The sequence below is a fragment of the Lynx canadensis genome, chromosome C1 (assembly GCF_007474595.2).
Source record: "Lynx canadensis isolate LIC74 chromosome C1, mLynCan4.pri.v2, whole genome shotgun sequence".
In the NCBI taxonomy this organism is placed as follows: domain Eukaryota; kingdom Metazoa; phylum Chordata; class Mammalia; order Carnivora; family Felidae; genus Lynx; species Lynx canadensis.
The window spans coordinates 127073124-127092507 of NC_044310.1; the positions used below are offsets into that span (position 1 = coordinate 127073124).

Below are 19384 nucleotides of genomic sequence, written 5' to 3' on the forward strand. Positions count from 1 at the left end.
ATCAGTAAATCCTATTGATTGTACCTAAAAAATTATATCTCAGATCCATCCACAACCCAAATTCATTCATAGCTACTACCTTACCTCCAAACTGATCCCCTCGTTTTGGGTTTGGCCCCATGTAGCCTGAAGCCAAGGTGTCAGCAGAACCAAGTCTCTAGGGGTGGATCCTTCCTTGCCTCTTCCAGCTTCTAGTGGTTGCCAGAAATCCTTGGAGTTCTGTGGTTTGTGGCAGCATCACTTGAATCCTGCCTCTGTTGCCCCCTGGCACCCTCCCTGCATTTCTTCTCTGTGTCTCTTTCTTCCTCCTCCTCCTTCTTCTTCTTTTTCTGCTGCTGCTGCTTCTGCTTCTTCTCTTCCTCCTCCTCCTCCTTCTCCTCCTTTTAATATTTATTTACTTATTTTGTGATAAAGCAAGAGAGAGAGAGAGAGAGAGAGAGAGAGAGAGAGAGAGAACTCCAAGCAGACTCCGCACTGTCAGCGCAGAGCCCAACGTGGAACTCAGACTCACAAGCCGTGATATCATGACTTGAGCGGAAATCAAGAGTTACACGCTTAACCGACTGAGCCACCCAAGCACCCCTCTGTGTTTCTCTTCTTATAAGGACAGCAGTCATATTAGATTTATGGCTTACCTAATTCCAGTATGGCTTCACCTTAACTAATTATGTCCACAAAGACCCTGTTTTCAAATAAGATCACACTCTGATGATCCAGTTAGACACGAGGTTTTTTTGGAGGGGTGCGGGGCACTATTCAACCCAGTGTTCTGGAGGTTTAAGGAAACCAGTTTGCAATATTCCAGGTAGGAGGTAAAAAAAGGCCTGACCTATGTTGCATTGAGAATCAAATGGAAAGTATAACGCCTAATGACAACTGGTCATGATTAAGAAATGATAGACCATAGAATTTTAGGCATGGAAGAGACCTTAGAGGCCTCAAATCTAGTGATTTTCAAGTTAAGCTTCTTATATCCTTCAAATAAGGTACCTCAAGGGTAGCTAGAAAGTCAGGCAGAGGGGCATAAGTAAGGTTTTCCAGGCCAACCACCCCTTGTATAATCAGAACAATTACAGCTTTATGTTTTAGATGTTTCTCCACAGAAGATTTTGTTTGAAGATTGATTTTGTTATAAATCTCTTCTAAATCTCTCATTTCACTGATCGGGAAATTGCAGCCAATTAAAGAACAAGACAGTGATTCAGAAGTAAATTGCATAGTGTGGACTGTTGGATTTAAGAATGTGGGGAGAAGCCAACCAGAGCAGTACAGGAAATTTACATGAAAGAGAAGAGGTTTAAACCTATTCACCACATTTGTGAAATGCAATGAGAAAACAAAGTTCAATTGTCTTTGTTCCTATAAACTATAGTTCTTTTGGACAGAGATGTGGAATTGGCCCTGTTCCTGGAGCAGGGACACAGGACATAGTAGAAGGAGCCAGGAGATCTGAGTATAATTCTGTCCTGACCACATCAGTGAGCAACAGACTGGACACAGGGACGAAGGGGAGGGGAGTGACATCCAGATTTCACAAGTAAATAATAAGGAGATAGGATGGTATGCAAATGGGGAAAGGTGGTTTGGACAGAGATCTAGTTTATAGAGGACCATTTTTTTTTAAATTTTTGGACATATTAGGTTTGAAGTGACACCAGAAAACGAAAATTTTAGCAAGTAAACCTGTGTCTATTTGTAGTGCCCATGACTTTCATTTCAATGATGGACAAGGTAGTGTCTCCTATTCCATACTGTGGAATAGTGCTTTCCCAAGGGGCCTGTTTTGGGATGCACATTGTAGAGGTTAAAGAAATGGTAACCTGTGACTAGGACCATCATCTCTCACCTGGACCGTGTACATACTCTCTGGCTAAGTGGTCTTCCCAAATCAATTCAGTCTTATTTTAATTTTTTTTCCACATTGCTGTCAGTTATTTCAAAACACAAAGCTGAATGTGTTATCCATTCCTGCTTTAAAACACTTTTCATTGCTCTTAGAGCAAAGATCAAAGTCCTTGATGTGCCTTATGACATGTGCTTATTCAGGTGGGTCTGACCTCTGCCTTGACTTCCTAGCCTCATGTGGCACCACCTTTCCCCCTGGCCTTGGAAATCTAGCCACACTTAGTTTTGCTGACTTCTTCCTGCCCCGGGGCCCTTGTATTTGTCCTTCATGCTGTCCTTTCCTGTACCTTAAACTCTCTCCAAACACACATTCATCGTTAAGATGCCAGCAAAGTCAACACGTCTTAGGGATTTTTTCCCTGACCTAAGTCTAAGTCAGTTTAGATCAGATTCCTTTGTTTCTTTCAGAGCACTAAGCTCAGTTCATAAATATGCACTTTTTGCCTTTGGATATTTGTTTACTGTTTACTTCTCTTACTCTAGGTCCATAGAGCAGGGGCTATGTATGCCTTGCTATGCTTAGCACCTAGCATAGCACCTGGCATGTAATAATGGAATGAATGAATGAATGAATGAATGAATAAAAACCATAATCCAAATATTTGACTTTTTTAGATTCCAGACTCTAATGTTGAATTCTAAAGCACAACTTTTTTGGGGAGGGGGGTGGCAAATATTGCTTTTGGCTATAGGATTATATCACACTTTAAGAAAAATTTAAAATTTAGATCTTCCCACTATATAAGTATTTGGCAAGTTATATTGAGTATTAAAAATACATTTCCGGGGCGCCTGGGTGGCGCAGTCAGTTAAGCGTCGGACATCAGCCAGGTCACGATCTCGCGGTCCGTGAGTTCGAGCCCCGCATCAGGCTCTGGGCTGATGGCTGGGAGCCTGGAGCCTGTTTCCGATTCTGTGTCTCCCTCTCTCTCTGCCCCTCCCCCATTCATGCTCTGTCTCTCTCTGTCCCAAAAATAAATAAAAAACGTTGAAAAAAAATTAAAAAAAAAAAAACATTTCCTTAAAGACCTTGATTTGGGTTATTAAAGCACTTGCTGAGAGATATTCTTATGTTTTAAGAGTAAAGAAATTGCTTGACTTCAAAAAAAAACAAAAACCTCTCTAGAAAATCAGGTTACTGCTTTGCCTTTTGAGAGCTGCAGTAGCCATGGAGGTGCTGCTCCGAACTCCCTTGAAGAAAGAACTTGCCTAGAGCCTGATGAGTTGACAGTCTCTAGCTGTGAGTGCCTTCAGGACACAACCAAGCTTCCTAGCAGAGGCCACTCTGCTGGCTCTTCCCAGGCAGCCCCCAGGAAATGATTGAGCTTGGTTGGAATGCCAGGACCTGGCCATTTCTGCCCTTTTTTACTTCTCTACTGGTGCCCTTTCCCCTGGAACTCCCAGTTGGGTTGGCCAAATGGGTTGGCAAATTGGTTTGCTGAGTCTGCATTGTGGTTGGAGGCTCTCTTTTCCCAATACTGCTTCCTGTCTAAGATCACAGTCTGAAGGCTTTCTCTTCCCCATTTCCTTCCTTTCCCTTTGATGTTTCCTGAGCTATCCCCTCCAATAGACCCGTTGCGTTCCTAACACTCTCAGCATCTGCTTCCCAAAACATCCATCCAACATAGGAGGCTTCTAGTAATTTAATGATATAAGATGAAAATGTTAGGATTTCATTTATCTTCATTTTTAAATTTTCTTTTCCTAGCTATTCTCTCTGAAGATTTTTAGTAGCTCAATGTATAAGGCCTACTTCTGAAATGAAGAATAATTCCAGAAGAAAGATAATTCTTGTTTCTAGTCTGTAAACTCCATGAGACCTGAGATTTGTTTGTTTCTGTCATATCCCAACACTTGACATGTAGCAGATGCTCTATGCATATTTGTTGAATGATTGAATGTATACCTTAAGAACCACTTTTTGTTTATATTAAATGGAAGAGACAAGAATAAGATATACTGTAATAGCATTTTAGATACAGGTTGTGTTAGTTGGGTAGAGCTGCCCTAACAAAGAGCCACAGACTGGGTGGCTAAAGCAACAGATTAATTTTCTTACAGTTCTGAAGGCTAGAAGTCTGAAATCAAGGTGTCAGCAGGATTAGTTTCTTCTGAGGTCTCTCTTGTTAACTGTAAATGGCCATCTTCTTTCTGTGTTTTTACATGGCCTTCCCTCTGTGAGGATCTGTGTCTTAATTTTTTCATAAAGACGCCAGTCATGGATTAGGGCCCACAAAGACCTGATTTTTTTTTTTTTTTAATTTTTTTTTTTTAACGTTTATTTATTTTTGAGACAGAGACAGAGCATGAACGGGGGAGGGTCAGAGAGAGGGAGACACAGAATCTGAAACAGGCTCCAGGCTCTGAGCTGTCAGCACAGAGCCCGATGCGGGGCTCGAACTCACAGACCGCGAGATCATGACCTGAGCCGAAGCTGGCCTCTCAACCGACTAAGCCACCCAGGTGCCCCACCTACAAAGACCTGATTTTAACTCAGTTACCTCTTTTTTTTTTTTTAATGTTTATTTATTTTTGAGAGAAAGAGAGAGAGAGAGAGAAAGTGCCAGTGGGGAGGGGGGTGAGGGGGCAGAGAGCGGGAGACAGAGAATCCCAAGCAGGCTCTGTGCTGACTGCAGACAGCCCAGTGTGGGCCTCGAACTCATGAATTGTGAGATCATAACCTGAGCCGAAGTCAGATGCTCCGCTGACTGAGCCACCCAGCCGCCCCTAACTCAGTTACCTCTGTAAAGACCCCATTTCCAAATACAGCCACAGTCTGAGGTACTGAGAGTTAGGACTTCAACATAGGAATTTTGAGGGATACAATTTAGCCCATAACAGAGGCCCATAAAAACATGCCAATAAGGAACCCTGGTTTAAGATGTTTTACTTTGTGCAGCTGGGAGGCTCAGTCGGTTAAGCGTCTGACTTCGGGTCAGGTCATGATCTCACGGTTGGTGAGTTCGAGCCCCGAATCGGCTCTGTGCTGACAGCTCGGAGCCTGGAGTCTGCTTCGGATTCTGTGTCTCCTTCTATCTCTGCCCCTCCCCAACTTGTGCTCTGTCTCTCTCTGTCTCTCAAAAATAAATGTCAAAAAAAATTTTTTAAGATGTTTTACTTTGTGTTGGGTGCAGATAGAAATAGAAATAAAATACAATAAAATAATACGAAAAATAAAAATTATATGAAACAAGGCAAATGTCTGATTTACAGCCAAAGAGTTATATAGGTATATCTAAAAATCAGACAATAAAGTATGAGGCTAACCTTCTTGAGTAATTCCTGGATGGACTTGTATGCTTGACCAAGTAAATCACACATCATAAAAAAGAAACAAATTACAATTCATAAATGACCATATGATTGAAACTACCAATGGAAATTTCTTTACTGTGTGGACTTAAAATCTAAATCTAATCAGATAGTATTTTTCTCACTAAAACACATATTTTTTGAAGAGAGTTTATATTCATGGTAGGACAGTTTGTTTCCCAGAATAATACAAATTATGAGATTATTACTTATTAAAACATTAATTTGATTTTAACCACAGGAAAAATGTTAATTTTTCCTTTCCAGTCCCTGTTATCTGCCTGATTCCTGAGCCTATCAAAGTAATAAAATAACGGACCTGGGGTATGCCCTCCACAAAAGTGAACATTGGTCTTTTTCTGCTGGCATTTCTTACCTCTGAAACTTGCATTATGTTACATGCTGTAAACCACCATTGTTGTGTGCTGCTATATTTTGGGGACTTATTAGAATGAAGGAAGTTCTTCCCTAACATGACATTTCCTTTCTAATACAATACAAAAATGGAGTATTTAGGGTTGACCACTTATACATTGTTCCCATTTCAGGCCCCACCGTACTGCCGTCATGTATGAATGCCTAACCCTTTTAGAGATTTCCTTTAAGGTTTTCTGGTATGTTTACTTTCCTGTGGGTTATGAAAGACCTGACCTCTCTGGGAGAAGTCTTTTGAGAAACCCCAGATGCATATCACCTCTATGAGGTCCTTAACTGGCCAGCCTTGTAAAGATGGTGCCATGACAGTGTATTGATTTGAGACTGTTTCACTCATCATAAACCCAGTCTGGCCTGTGACTACCATTCTCCCCTCTTTGTGGAATTCTCTAGAACCCTTCCATGAGATCATGACTGTCAGTTCAGGAACACTGGATTATATCCAAGTCTCTATCAGGAATATAATATTAAGATTTCTACTACTAGTGAATTCTACTACTAGAATCTAAATACCTTGAGGGTAATGTACATGTCTGATTTGTTAAAAAATGTAAAACTGTTAAAAGATAAACTGAGGCATAGTAAAAAGTTTTAAGAGTTTCTTTGAGCAAAAATTGATCAGAATACGGTAGCATCAAACCAGAAGTGGTTAGGGGTGCTCCTTGATAGGAGCTGGGAGAAAGACTTACATAGAAAAGATGCAGAAGTAAAGAAAGGAAGTTATTTGATTGACTATACCTTAAAGCCTGTTGGATATTTGTGATTGCTTGTCCTTAGCATTTTGATTTTGTAACCTTGAGCATTTACGCAGGCTTAGATTTTGATTTGCTTAAATAGGCTAGCTACCCTGGTGGCTTAGAGCCACCTCAGTATACCGGCCTTCTCCTTTAATTAGTTTGACACTACAAATGCTAAGTTCACTTCAGGTCAACAATCATTTATTTAGCACCTACTTGGGCCCTGAGCTGATTAAAAAAAAAAAAAAAAGGAACAGACTGGGTTCCTATCTTGGAGTGTTTATAGCCTAGGAAGGAGCTTGTACACTTCCTTCTTCCCTGCCCTATACCTTTTAAAACAAACTGATTGTCTTTTCATTATTCATTACAGTAAGTTTGGAAAATACAGAGAAACCAAGATTTAAAAATCAACCAAAAAGCCTATGACTTAACTACTGCTAATGACATTTTAATTTATCTTTTTTTAATGTGCATAGACTTTTCAAAATATTTATAATCAGACATTGTGCACAATTTTACTTCTTTCATTTCACACATCATAAACATTTTCCAGTGGCCTGTGTAAACGTGATTTAAGAAGCTACATTATATTCCAGTGAGTGGATTCACCATAGCTTCCTTAATCCTCATTTTGCTGCCAGATATTTATTCAATCTCCTGCCTTTTTTAGAATTCTAAGTGCAAAACTCAACTTTGTGCACAAAATATTTTTAATATTTAGGATTGTTTCCTAAAATTAAGTGTCCAGAAATGGCCTCTCTGTGTCAGAGGGAATGAGCAGCACAGCTTCTGGAGCATGTGGCAGTGACTTTGGGAGGGTCTGGTCCATTTGCACCTGACCAGTAGCACTTTATGATGCCTGACTCACAGCATCCTTACACTTGAGACACTGTTACTCTGAAAATGTTTGCTAGTGTGATAAGTGAAAAGTATTGTGTTGTTTTGATTTTTATTTATTTGGTTGCCAGTGAGGTTGAACATTTCCTCATATTTTTGTTTATCTGTTTTATTTCCTCTTTCATAAATTGGCACTTTATGTCCTTTCTCATTTTATTTATTATTTCTCACACATCTCTCTCTCTCTCACTTTTCAGTCCATACTGATAGAATTTTGGCTTAGCAGGGATTTTTTCCCCCCGAGGCCACTTTAGCCAGTTTAGCTTGTCTTCTTTCACTCTGGACCATGGTGACTGACCAGTCATTTTTGTATTGTCATGCACTTAGAACAGATAACCCACTTTAAAACAGAAAGTACTTTAAAGTTGCTTCAGCTTCTTGGAGTTTTCTGAGGCAGAAGTTGGGCTTCTCATCTTGGAAAGAATGTTCTATAAAGTAAGGAAGTTCAATTGGGGACATGTTTAGTAAGCGACATAATAGTGGCAGCCACTTGGAGATTCGTTCTGACATTCCCACAAGGCACCTGAAGGCTAAAAGGGAATAACAGAATTATCCTCACTTCCCCAAAAGCTGGGGTGAGGTCCAAAAATGCTTTCTGCACCATTGATTTTTCTTGGGCTTTTGTGGCTCAGCTTGTGGCTATGAAACACTATTCATTGCTGTGGATTATGGCTTTTTCTTTTGTTTTATTTACTAACTGGCAAGCTGCTGCCAAAAGTTGTGACTGGTAATTATCATTTTTGGAGGAGCACAGCCTGTGCTCATGAGAAAGGTTAGTCAGCACCCCACTAGGTTTTATTGGTGGGATGTCGTCGTTCTAACTATAGGGAGTTCTAAAAGGAGATGCCACCTTCACCTGCACTCTGGGAGATGAGAGTGGTAGAGGACAAAAGTGGATACAAAGGCAATTCTGCTATCACAGACCTTTCTTTCCTAAATAATAGACCTAGTAAGATAGCAGAATCTTGCCAACCAATGTGGCACAAAGCAGCACACAGACCCATTTGAGGTCCCACCTATGAAAGCATTTTGTGAATGGTAAAGAGCTTTACAAGTGGTAGGTGTCTTATTTTTGCAAATAGTTGAACCTCACTGGTTCATTGGGTTTCTTCTTGGTTCCTTAAACTTAAAAAGTAAACTTTCCTATATTCAGAGTTTCACTTATTCATTCATGTTTATTGAATTTCTACTATATTTTAAGCATTGTTTAGACCAGGGGTCAGCAAACTGTAACCCTCAGGTCAAATTTGACCTGCCACCTATTTTTCATAGCCTGAGATCAAAGAATGGTTTTTACATTTTTATAAAATTATAAAGGAAGAATAATATTTTATGATACTTACAAATCATATGAAATTCAAATTTCAGTGTCCACAAGTAAAGTTTTATTGGAACACAGCTACACCCATTCATTTATGTATTGTTTCTGGATGCTTTCCTGCTACAATGGCAGAGTTGGGTAATTATGACAGAAACTGTATGGCCTGCTGAGGCTAATATATTTACTACCTGGCCCTTTACGGAAAGAGCTTTCCACTTCTGCTCTAGACACTGGAGTTACAGCTATAAACAAGATAGACATTATTCTTGCATCTATGTATATATCATTACCTTAAAGATGGTCCCAGTGGGACTCACCCTTGATCCTGGCTTTAGAAACATCAGTTCTTTTTTTTTTTAATTTATTTTTTAATTTATTTTGAGAAAGATAGAGAGCAAGTGGGGGAGGGGCAGAGAGAGAAGGAGACAAAATCTCAAGCAGGCTCCACACTGCCAGTGCAGAGCCCGATGCAAGGCTTGAACTCAGGAACCATGAGATCATGACCTGAGGCAAAACCAAGGGTTGGATGCCCAACCAACTGAGCCACCCAGGCACCCCTATAAATATTGGTTCTCACCAACTGAGCTAACCTTATATAATTTTAGCCAACATTGGCACAACCTTATGGAATCTGATTATTTTTTCATCAAATCAAATGAAATCTATGAATTAACTCTGTTAGACTGCAAAGGTCTCTGCACTTAAGACATTAAAGTAGTTAAGAAGCAAAATTTATTTTAAAAATGAAATAAGAATAATGGCAATGACACACAATAGCTGCTTTTAACTTTTCAAAAGCCTTTTATTTGTGCTAGCTTATATGCGACAGACTTCATGTGCTAAGAATTTGGGATGGAAAAGCTCACTTTGGACTGATAGAGACTGAGTAGGCTTGCCAGAGGAAGTAGGATGTGGCCCAGAATGATGGTCTTGATTTCCTTCTTCAATTCCAGCGCCTAACAAGTTGTCTCCTGTGGACAGATGGCCAAGAAACTGCCTTTAGGGCTCTTTCCCATATCCGATGGTTTGGCAGAATTTCTTCTCTTATCTTCATGACGTGAACAGACAGCCACCATTGAACTGGTGAAACAGGAAGACCAGGATTGGAAGCTTCTCAACCAGCTTTCGAGGTGGGCAGGGGTCTGCTTTTCCCTAAATGGGGAATCAGTGGAAGCAAGACTGGGAGTGAGAGGGTATTAAGTAATAGAAAAATTGGGTGGGTGGGTGGAAACTTTGAGATCTTAAAATGTAAGGCAGTTTGGAAAGTCTGAAAGTCCTTTAGCTAACTTAGCAGTGTATCTAGAACACGAAAGGATTACATTGTCTACTATACTGTGAGCAGCTTTCATACCTGCCTGGCCCAGGGTGTTGTTCAATAAATTATTCAATTAAAGAATGTCTGGGGCGCCTGGGTGGCTCATTCAGTTAAGCATCCTACTTTGGGTCAGGTCATGATCTCACGGTTCGTGGGTTTGAGCCCCACATCAGCCTCTGTGCTGACACCTCAGAGCCTGGAGCCTGCTTCACATTCTGTGTCTCCCTCTCTCTCTGCCCCTCCCTTGCTCATGCTCTCTGTCTCTTAAAAATAAACATTAAAAAAAAAATTTAAAAAAAAAAAGGAGAAGAATGCCTGGAAGGGGCTTCTGGGTAGCTCAGCCCCCTAAGCGTCCAAGTCTTGATTTTGGCTTGGGTCATGATTTCATGGTTTGTGAGATCGAGCCCTGTATTAGGCTGTTCTTTGACAGCATGGAGCCTGCTTGGGATTCTCTTTCTCCCTCTCTCTCTACCCCTCCCCTGCTTGCGCATGCACATGCGTTTTCTCCCTCTTTTTTAAAAAAATTTTTTTAACATTTATTCATTTTTGAGAGACAGAGAGAGACAGAGTGCAAGCAGGGGAGGGGCAGAGAGAGAGGGAGACACAGAATCAGAAGCAGGCTCCAGGCTCTGAGCTGTCAGCACAGAGCCTGACGGGGGCTCGAACTCACGAACCGCGAGATCATGACCTGAGCTGAAGTCAGATGCCCAACCAACTGAGCCACCCAGGCGCACCTCTCTCTCTCTTAAAATAAGTGCATAAACGGTAAAAAAAAAAAAAATGCTTAATTTGTAAAAAAAAAACACCTGAAAAAATGAGTGAAGGAGGCCAAGTCATATGCAAGCATTAATCAGAATGCTTACAGTGTGGTGTGCTCTTAGGAATAGAAATTCATGGCTGTTCATTCATTTGTTCATTCAATAAATATTTATTGAGCTCCTATTTATTGCCAGGCACTTAACCCCATTTTACTTCAGTGTCTAATAGTGAAAATCTTTGTAAAATATCAGTGTCTGCTTTGTTGCTTTACAAAGTACAATCACGCAAGTGTCTGTGATTGAACCCTGAAGAGGATTGAAGAGCATAGAATATATTTTTGACCTCATGGTTATTCTCCTGGCTAACATGATGGAAAATGACAAAGTTACTGTAGTGCTTAAGAAGGTACACTGTGGTGTCAGACTGCCTGTGTTCAAATTTAGGCTTTCCCACTCATACATTTGTGATGTTGGATAAATTTTGCCTTGATTTCTCCATCTGTAAACAGTCAAATAATAATACCTACTGCATAGGGCGGTTGTGAAGATCAAATAATCAAAGTACCTTGGCATATAGGAAGCCCTCAAGATGTATGGTGACTGTTTTTGTTATTACACAGAAGTCAACCTAGAAAAGATAGCGGCATTTGGATTGAATATGTTGAGTACTTGAGGATGTGCCCCAGAACGTGGTGGTTCTGCTTCAGTGACATTGATAGTATACATAGGAGAAAGGACATAACTCCTTTCTTGTAGCTTAACTTCTTTGAGGGTGTTCTTGCCTGAAAATGGAGAGAGTAATATCTAACTGGTAGGGCTCTTCTGAGGAGCACATGGATGAGGGTGCCTGGAATTCAGTTAGCTCTCAATAAACATTACTTTCCTTCTGACAGAGTCAAATAGGAGGAAGTAATTCCCTTTAATTAAGAGTGTTGATGAGGTGGGTTCTAGTTAATTGAACTGTAATATGTAAATCAATTTAATCATGCACTGGCTCTACCAGATAAACATCCAGCACCTGGCTATGGTTTGGTTGAGCACCTCTATTTGTTTGATTTTGAAAAATTCTTCCCCCCTTCTGTGGCTTCTTAACACTGTGGAACCCTCCACTCAAGCTGCAAACAGTTTGCCTTTTCAGTTGAAAGAAGGATTTTCGGAAGGTTTCAGATTTTAATTGTTGGACTTAATAGGATTGATTTAAATTAATCCAAGTCATTTGCAGACAATGAAACAATGGCCTGGTACCTCGTCACTCCTTGTTTATTTTCTAAGTAAAAGGGGAAAAGTGGGAAGTGTTCCAAATGGAGTCACAGGCTGTGGTGAGGATTAAGTGAGTAAACACTGTGGTCTTTGGGGAGATAGATACTGGGTGCAAGCTGGAGAATCTGCAGCAGTCACCCTCTGCCATTTATTGCCCTTTGTGGGATAACTTCCTAGCATAGCATGAGAGAAGAAGATCAACAGAAATAAAGGTGGAAGAGAATGGTGTGTGTGGAGTAAGGGGGAATGAGAACGCACTGAAGGGAGACCCAGTAGAGGGGCTGAAGGGAGGCTCTGGAACTCTGCCCATTGATAATTTCATGGGATTACACTGCTTGGATATATCCTTTTTTTCATAATTATTATCATCCCATGGCCCTCATCTTGAAAAAGCATTCTCAGTCTTGAGCACTATTGGACACTTTGGGCTGAAAAACTGTAGAATGTTTTGCAGCATCCCTGGCCCTTACCCACTAGATGCCAGTAGCAATTTACCTACTCACCTGCCCACGCATCCCAGTATAATAACTCAAAATGTTTCCAGAGTTTACCAAATATTTCCTGGGGGGGGGGGAATCCTCCCCCCCCCCCCCAGGTGAGAGCTACTGCTTTGAAAGGATTCATTTCAACATTTCTCGTAGTCTGTGCTCATAGAAAGGTCATTTCTCTGGCTAACTTTTGGATCTCCAGCACTGACTGGCTAAGCTACATTGACAGCCAAGTAGAGACCTCCTCAAAGTGGGCTGGGTACGAGGCCCTACAATGCCAGGCTGCAATGGCACGTTTTTAAGGGTTAGGGGATGCCTAGATTATTTTCTAAAGTAATGTGAATTTTTCCTTTCAGTGGTCCTTGCCCCTCCTAAGTAAGTATTACATGGAAATAATGACAACTCACTTCTCGTTGTGGAGCCTTTACTATCTGACAATAAGCTTGGAGAAAGTCAAGTTTGTTAAATTGTTAAAATAAAACCTGTAGGTTATCCTCCTAAGAGTACTCCAGAATTATTATTTTAACATAGGCATAACCACAAAAGGAGGCTGAGAAGCCCACAGTAGGGGGAGGTGAATTGCCGACTGGCATTTTGGGAAAACAAAGGCTTTGCAAGATAAAAACATCTTCTTTCCTCCCCAGTTAAAGGCTTACTGTTATTAATAGCTCAGATGTCATATTTATGCCATTAGTGGCAGCATGCATACAATTTAAATATTTTAGCTTCCATTATACAACTGGATCTACATTACTGACCTTCAAGGGCCCCATTCATAAGGGATGAGGAGAGGGAACAATCAGCTACTTCATGTGAGGGCTGACTAGCAGACTGGGTTTCCCAGCATTGTCGAACAAACCACGACACAGGGAATGCTTTGGAGCAGCTCAGAACGTGGCAGGGTGGGGACAGAGAATGATGGGGAGGTGGGGCTTTCAGGGCTGGGTGAGAGCCAAAGCTTTTTTTTCTTTTTTAAAAAGAGTTATCCCACCTTTGTTCTAAGGGAGAATGAAATATCCATTAAGACTGGTGACACTGGGAATTTTGTTTCAGCTCGGTTCCTTTTGTTGTGACTCCAGGGTAAAGGAGAGGAATCTGGGGTGACTAGGTTTCAAGCCAAGATGAGAAAGAAAACGAATTCCTTCCAAGGATTTCTTCTATTGTCTCAAGAATAAATATTTATAGAGAAAGTTCAAGTGAAGTCTTTTACAATGGTCATGGTTTTAAGAGTAAGCCTTTGAAAGAGTACATGTAAAACTATGCTTAAATGAAGGGTGATCCAATTAGGCTTCCCAGGGAAAACCAAGAAACCTCAAGATAATTTCCTATATAAAATCTAATTGTGTTCTCAAGTGGCATAAGAATACCACTCTGAATTATTCCAGATCCATATACTGCAGCAGAAATGTACAGCCAAATTGGATTCTATTTTAAGTAATTAAGTTATTTCCCTTCAAAGGATCTATAATTTGCCTTCAACAAATGTGATTTGCCTCAGAAAGATAATACATTGCAATTTTTCCTCCAAAATAGATTTTCTGTGCCAGAAACAATTACGAAAAGTAGACCAAATATTGCCTTAATTATATCCTGGATATTATCTTTGAGTGCATGCCTGGCGTGCCCTGTTTGTGATCCAAAATGAGATAGGTATAGCTGCTATATAGTTTAGAAATTATCTTTAAGCAGAGACTGGAGCTGAAATTTACTCAAGAGCCTGGGGCTTGCACAATGGTATTGTCAATAGCTATGGGTGTTGTTACATAAGACTCCAAACTCTTGTGCAAAATGTGGGCAATCAGGAGCTTGCTTCAGTGTACCTTTTTTTCCGAGCTCTGAAAGCACGAATTTAACTTTTATCTGCTTGGCTAATCCCTTCAGGTGCTAGGTGTTACAATAGATTAAGTGTGGAGATTTGCATAGAAGATATTGCAAGAGGGGTATTTTGGGCATGGTTAATTTTATGAAGAAAACATTCACTTTTGGCTTTATTTTCAACAGTAGTTCAGTTGACTTACGACCAGGTGTTCTGGGGGACAATAGTGGGTGCAGTGAAGAACAAGTGCTGGAATGATGAATGGAATCAACCCCTGGTTTGTCCCCTTGAAAGTGCAAGTTGTGGAAAGTCTCTGAATCTCAGTTCCTTTGTGTGAAAAAGGAGTGATGGTATCTAGGTTGTCATGATCAGAGGAGAAAAGCTTGCAATCCTTGGCACAGCACAGACCTAGATTATACAAGGGGTCAGTTGTTGTAAAATCTAAAACATGGTAACGCATACTTTTTTTCCTTTGCACACGTTTATCCTTCAGAAAGATTATTTTTCATAGGAACAGGAACTGGCTGGATGTTTCTAAATGTCTAGGAGTTGAAAGTGGTTAAATCTTAAGATTTCGAAGACAGATTCCCTGGTTTGGAATACTAGCTGTGCTATTTGTCACATGCCTTTAACCAAGTCACTTAGGACTTCTGTGCCTCAGTTCCCTGCTCTACAAGATGTAGTTCTATTGGGGCACTTGGGTGGCTCACTCGGTACAGCATTTGACTCTTGGTTTTGGCTCAGATGATCTCACAGGTCCATGAGTTTGAGTCCTGCTTTGGGCTCTTTGCTGACAGCCTAGAGCCTGAAGGTTCTCTGCCTCCCTTTCTCTCTGCCCCTCCTCTGCCTGCACTCTCTCTCAAAGTAAATAAATAAACTTTAAACTTAAAAAAAAAGAACTATAGTTCTATTAATAGTAATGTTATTATTATTATTAATTGAGCCAGAGTTCCTATCAGAGATTTGTGATAAGGGTTAAATAAAATATTACAACTAGGATAGGACCTGACATGCCATAAATGTATTATTATTTTTGCCTTCTGTCAGCCAAAGGAATGTCAACAGAAATCAGAACATAACAGCGAGTACGTTTATCATGAACTTTTTATTAACAACTTGATACAAAGACTGTACATTGTAGGTGCTGCAATCAATCCACTTCTGAAAACTAAAAAAACCAGCATTTCTATATCACTTCAGGCTTTGGTTATTAAGTGCCACCTTCTACAGCAAAATCACATAGTGTAACCAAACAATTTAAGAACAGGAAAAAGAAAATGTTCCATTGGAATGGAAAGATTATTTATGTACAAACAGCTGAGGATCATTTCTAGCTTAAGTGATTCACTACACACTCTGGAATGTTTAGTTCTCTTTTCTACAGTCTTACAACCAGACATACAGCAACTAAGAACTTGGCCACAGGTCCTGCCTAGACACTCATCAACATGAAACAAAAAAATATTTATATAAATAAGTCAATTAAACCTCATAAAAACTAAAGAAACACAAGGAAAAAAATCCAACAGTCAATAAAAACTGTACAGTATCAGTCAGTCTTTTATATCTGAAAAAATGTGTAACTTAAAAAAAGAAAGTTCTTTAATGTATACAAGTCTTTTAGATCAGTGTTAGCTGGAGTGAAAACTGGAAGACTCGGACTCAGTTGAAACAGAAGAATGTCCTCCTCGCTTCCCTTTGGAAAGGATCTTGAGGCTAGACCCTCTGCTCACAGAGGTGAGTGCATGCTGGGCAGAGGTTTTAAATTTGGCTCCAAGGAAGGCATAGAGGATGGGGTTCAGGCAACAGTGGAAAAAGGCTAGGGCCTCGGTGATGGAAATCCACTTGTGCACATTGCTCTCAAACTCACATCCTTGCTTGATGATTTCCAGGAGGATGAAGGAATCGATGCTGATCCCTATGTAGTAGGGGAGCCAGCAGGCAAAGAAAGCCAGAATGAGGATAACTGTGGTCTTGAGGGCCTTGCGCTTCTGGTAGCCCTTGGAGTGGGAGAGCTTGGAGATGATAATGCAATAGCAGGACAGGATGACAATACCTGGCAGGATAAGGCCAACCATGATGTGCTGAAACTGGAATACCACCAACCACGAGTCACTGGGATAGAAGCGGTCACAGATATACCTCCCATCTGCCTCTCTGACATTAGCAAAGATGAAATCAGGAATAGTCAACAGGAGGGCAGGTATCCAGACACCAACATAGACCACCTTTTCAGCCAACAGCTTCCTTGGCCTCTGACTGTTGGTGGCATGGACAATAGCCAAGTACCGGTCCAGACTGATGAAGGCCAGGATGAGGACACTGCTGTAGAGGTTGACTGTGTAGATGACATGGACTGCCTTGCACAGAAACTTTCCAAAATACCAGTTTGCCACAGCATCAACTGCCCAGAAGGGAAGTGTGAGGACAAAGAGGAGGTCTGCCACAGATAGGTGCAATCTGTACTTGTCTGTCATGCTTCTCAGTTTCTTCTGGTAACCCATTACCAGGATGACCAATCCATTGCCCACTATGCCAGTCAAGAAGATGATGGAGTAGACAGTGGGCAGAAAGATACGGTTGAAATGTGCATTTTCCTCCCGGAAGCAGGGTTCCTTCATGGAGTCATAGTCGCCTGAGCCCAAGTCATCTTCGGTGTAGTTATCTGAAGCGTATATCTGCAAAAGAAGCAAGGGAATGGATATTAACTTTCAAGTACAGTTGGCATTCTCCAAGTTCAAAAACATGTCTCTGGAATTTTTAAAAAGCAATTAACAAAACCCAACTCAGCCCAGGCTTCTTCAGGACATTCACCTCCCACTGAAGTAGTGAGGGAAGGGCACAAGAGAATTATTACAGACTGCTCCAGCCCTCTTCCCCATGTTCCCCCAAGTCCCTTCATTATATCACTCTTTAGTAGAACCAGTTACAAAATTCTTTGTTTAGAACAAAAGGGCGCTGAGATTCAGAGGGTTTCAAAGTCACATCTTTTCTAACTCTTCTACCCCGCCCACTAGGGGGAAGAAAAAAACCTTGGGAGGGAAAAAACCAAAACAAAACACAAAGAGGCCACTCCTAGACGGAGGGGGTGGGGGTGTGTGGACAGACGGGGAGTTGGGGCCAAATCTCCAGTTCTGAGGAGCTGGGATTAACTTTTGGTATGAAGATTCGCCAGGACAGGGAAGATATAGGAGGAAGGAGCACTGGGGCGGGGGTGGGGGGGTGGGGGGGTGTCCCAAAGACTTTCCCCTGAGGCACAAAACATTGCCTTCCCCACGCTCATCTAAACACAAAACCATTCTGCCATTCTGTACTTCAAACAACATGTAGTGGGGAAGGAGAAACTGGCCTGAAGCGCAGGGCCTTTGGAGCTTGGGGTACTGAACAGGGGTTTTAGTAAAAGATACCCCCCACACACCCCTGCAGCTGGCATTCCCCAGGGGCCTGGGTCTTTCTGCCCTACCTATGTTTATCTCTTGACGCGTTTGGGAAGCTAGGGAGTGCAGCATTTTCCTGGGAGTGGAAGGTCACGGGGTCTGCACTCATGGTCCTCGCCCCAAGTTTCATTTCCTCACTGCCCGGGTCGCTTCCCACCCCGCCACTGACCCAGTAAATGGGGTCGGAGGTCTGCAGCTGGAAGCCTCCAGGCTGAGGGCGCACTGAGGGCCGGGTGGTCCAACTCCGGACCTCCGCGGCTGCCCACCACGCCCACGCCCACTGCCAGCAACTACAGCTCCCTGGGTTCCGTCCGGCAGCACGCCAAGTTCAGTCCCACAGGGTGCTGGGGAGAAAATGGGCGGCTCCTCCGTAAGCGCCTTTGAATTGCGCGCCGCTGGGGGGAAACGAAAAGCCTTCCTGGTAAGGGGTTTTCAAAAGTCTCCAGGAAACCACCAACGGTTAAACAGGGCAATTGGGATCGGTGAGAGCCAAACGGTCTCCCCACTTGCACCTGCCCGTCTACGCCGCAACTACCGGCAGCCCAGGTGCCCTCCCAAGCCCTTAACTCCACCCTTAGTCCCCGCCGCGCACACCTCTGGGGTGCTGCTCCGCAGTGACTGTTTAATACTGCTTCCTCTGTACGATCTCAAATTACCGAACCCTGGGGTTCACTCGCGGAGCTTCCATTGCCCGCGAGGTCTCCCCCTCAATCCCTAGGCGCGGGGGCTGTTCCAGGTCACCTCCCTGCTGCGGCCAATTCTCAGACCTCTCTGGCGAGCAACATCTTGGGTGCGCTCGCCTTTCCCGCCCTCTGCTCACTGTGCGGGGGTACTGACACAGCTCCGTCTACTGTGCAGACTTCAGCGAACACGCGCCCAACCGTAAGACTGGTCACCAGGAGCCTCTGCCTTAAATTAAACAGGGGCACGGTCTCTCTCTGGGAACGCGGCCCGGGCGCACCGCCTTCCACCTCTAAATTCAGATCATGTAATTCACTGCAAATAAACTCCCGCGCTCCTGCGGGAGACCCTTGGTCTGAGTCCGGGAGCAGTGCGCACGCCTTCTCTGCACTTGTGCACAGAATGTTCTTATGTTTGCAAACAGCATGTAAGCCTAACGCGCGCCGCAGTACTCAAGGGGGAGACACACGCAGCCACCAAACCGTCGTTCCAATATTTTCTCCTCTACTTACAGAGAAAAAGATTCCAATCCTAACCCACCCCCCTGGCCCTCCAGTGGAACCATGCTCACGAAAACTCCTTTCCGTGCACCTCTGGGGTACCCACATTCTGGTCGCTTCTGCCCTCTCGGAAAGAGGTTGCGCTCTAAGTTTACGAGTTTGTACATTTAAGAAAAAGCAGGTTGAAACTGGACTTACACGAAACCCGTCCATGGTAACTACTCGCTCTCCAGCCGCAGTGGTTACCGGGGCACCCAAGTCGTCTGGGTCACTTTGCTACTTGCTGCCGCAGCCAACAGACTGAAGTTTCTGCGCGAAGCTGGACTTTTATAAAAACACGCTCGGCTGGCAGCGCATGCGCCGCGCGGGTGGGCGGGTGGGGCAGGGAGGAGAAAGGCGGGGTGGGGGAGAGACGTACGGGAGGAGGGCGTGAGGGAAGGGTGCCGGCACTCGGGCAGTTCCAGTGAAGTTAATTAGGGTAAACCTGGGTAGACCTCGAGGGGCTGCTGTTAGCTGGAGGTC

General features: G+C 42.6%; 1 protein-coding gene across 1 annotated transcript; it reads right to left on the minus strand.

The window, feature by feature from the left end:
* Positions 1–15330: 15330 nt before the first annotated feature.
* Positions 15331–19166, minus strand: CXCR4 (C-X-C motif chemokine receptor 4). Its single transcript, XM_030323962.1, has 2 exons — positions 19061–19166; positions 15331–16922 (listed from the first exon to the last, which is right to left on the minus strand). The coding sequence occupies exons 1-2, from the start codon at positions 19073–19075 to the stop codon at positions 15876–15878; spliced, it is 1062 nt and encodes a 353-aa protein (XP_030179822.1). The 5' UTR covers positions 19076–19166; the 3' UTR covers positions 15331–15875.
* Between the last annotated feature and the right edge of the window lie 218 nt (positions 19167–19384).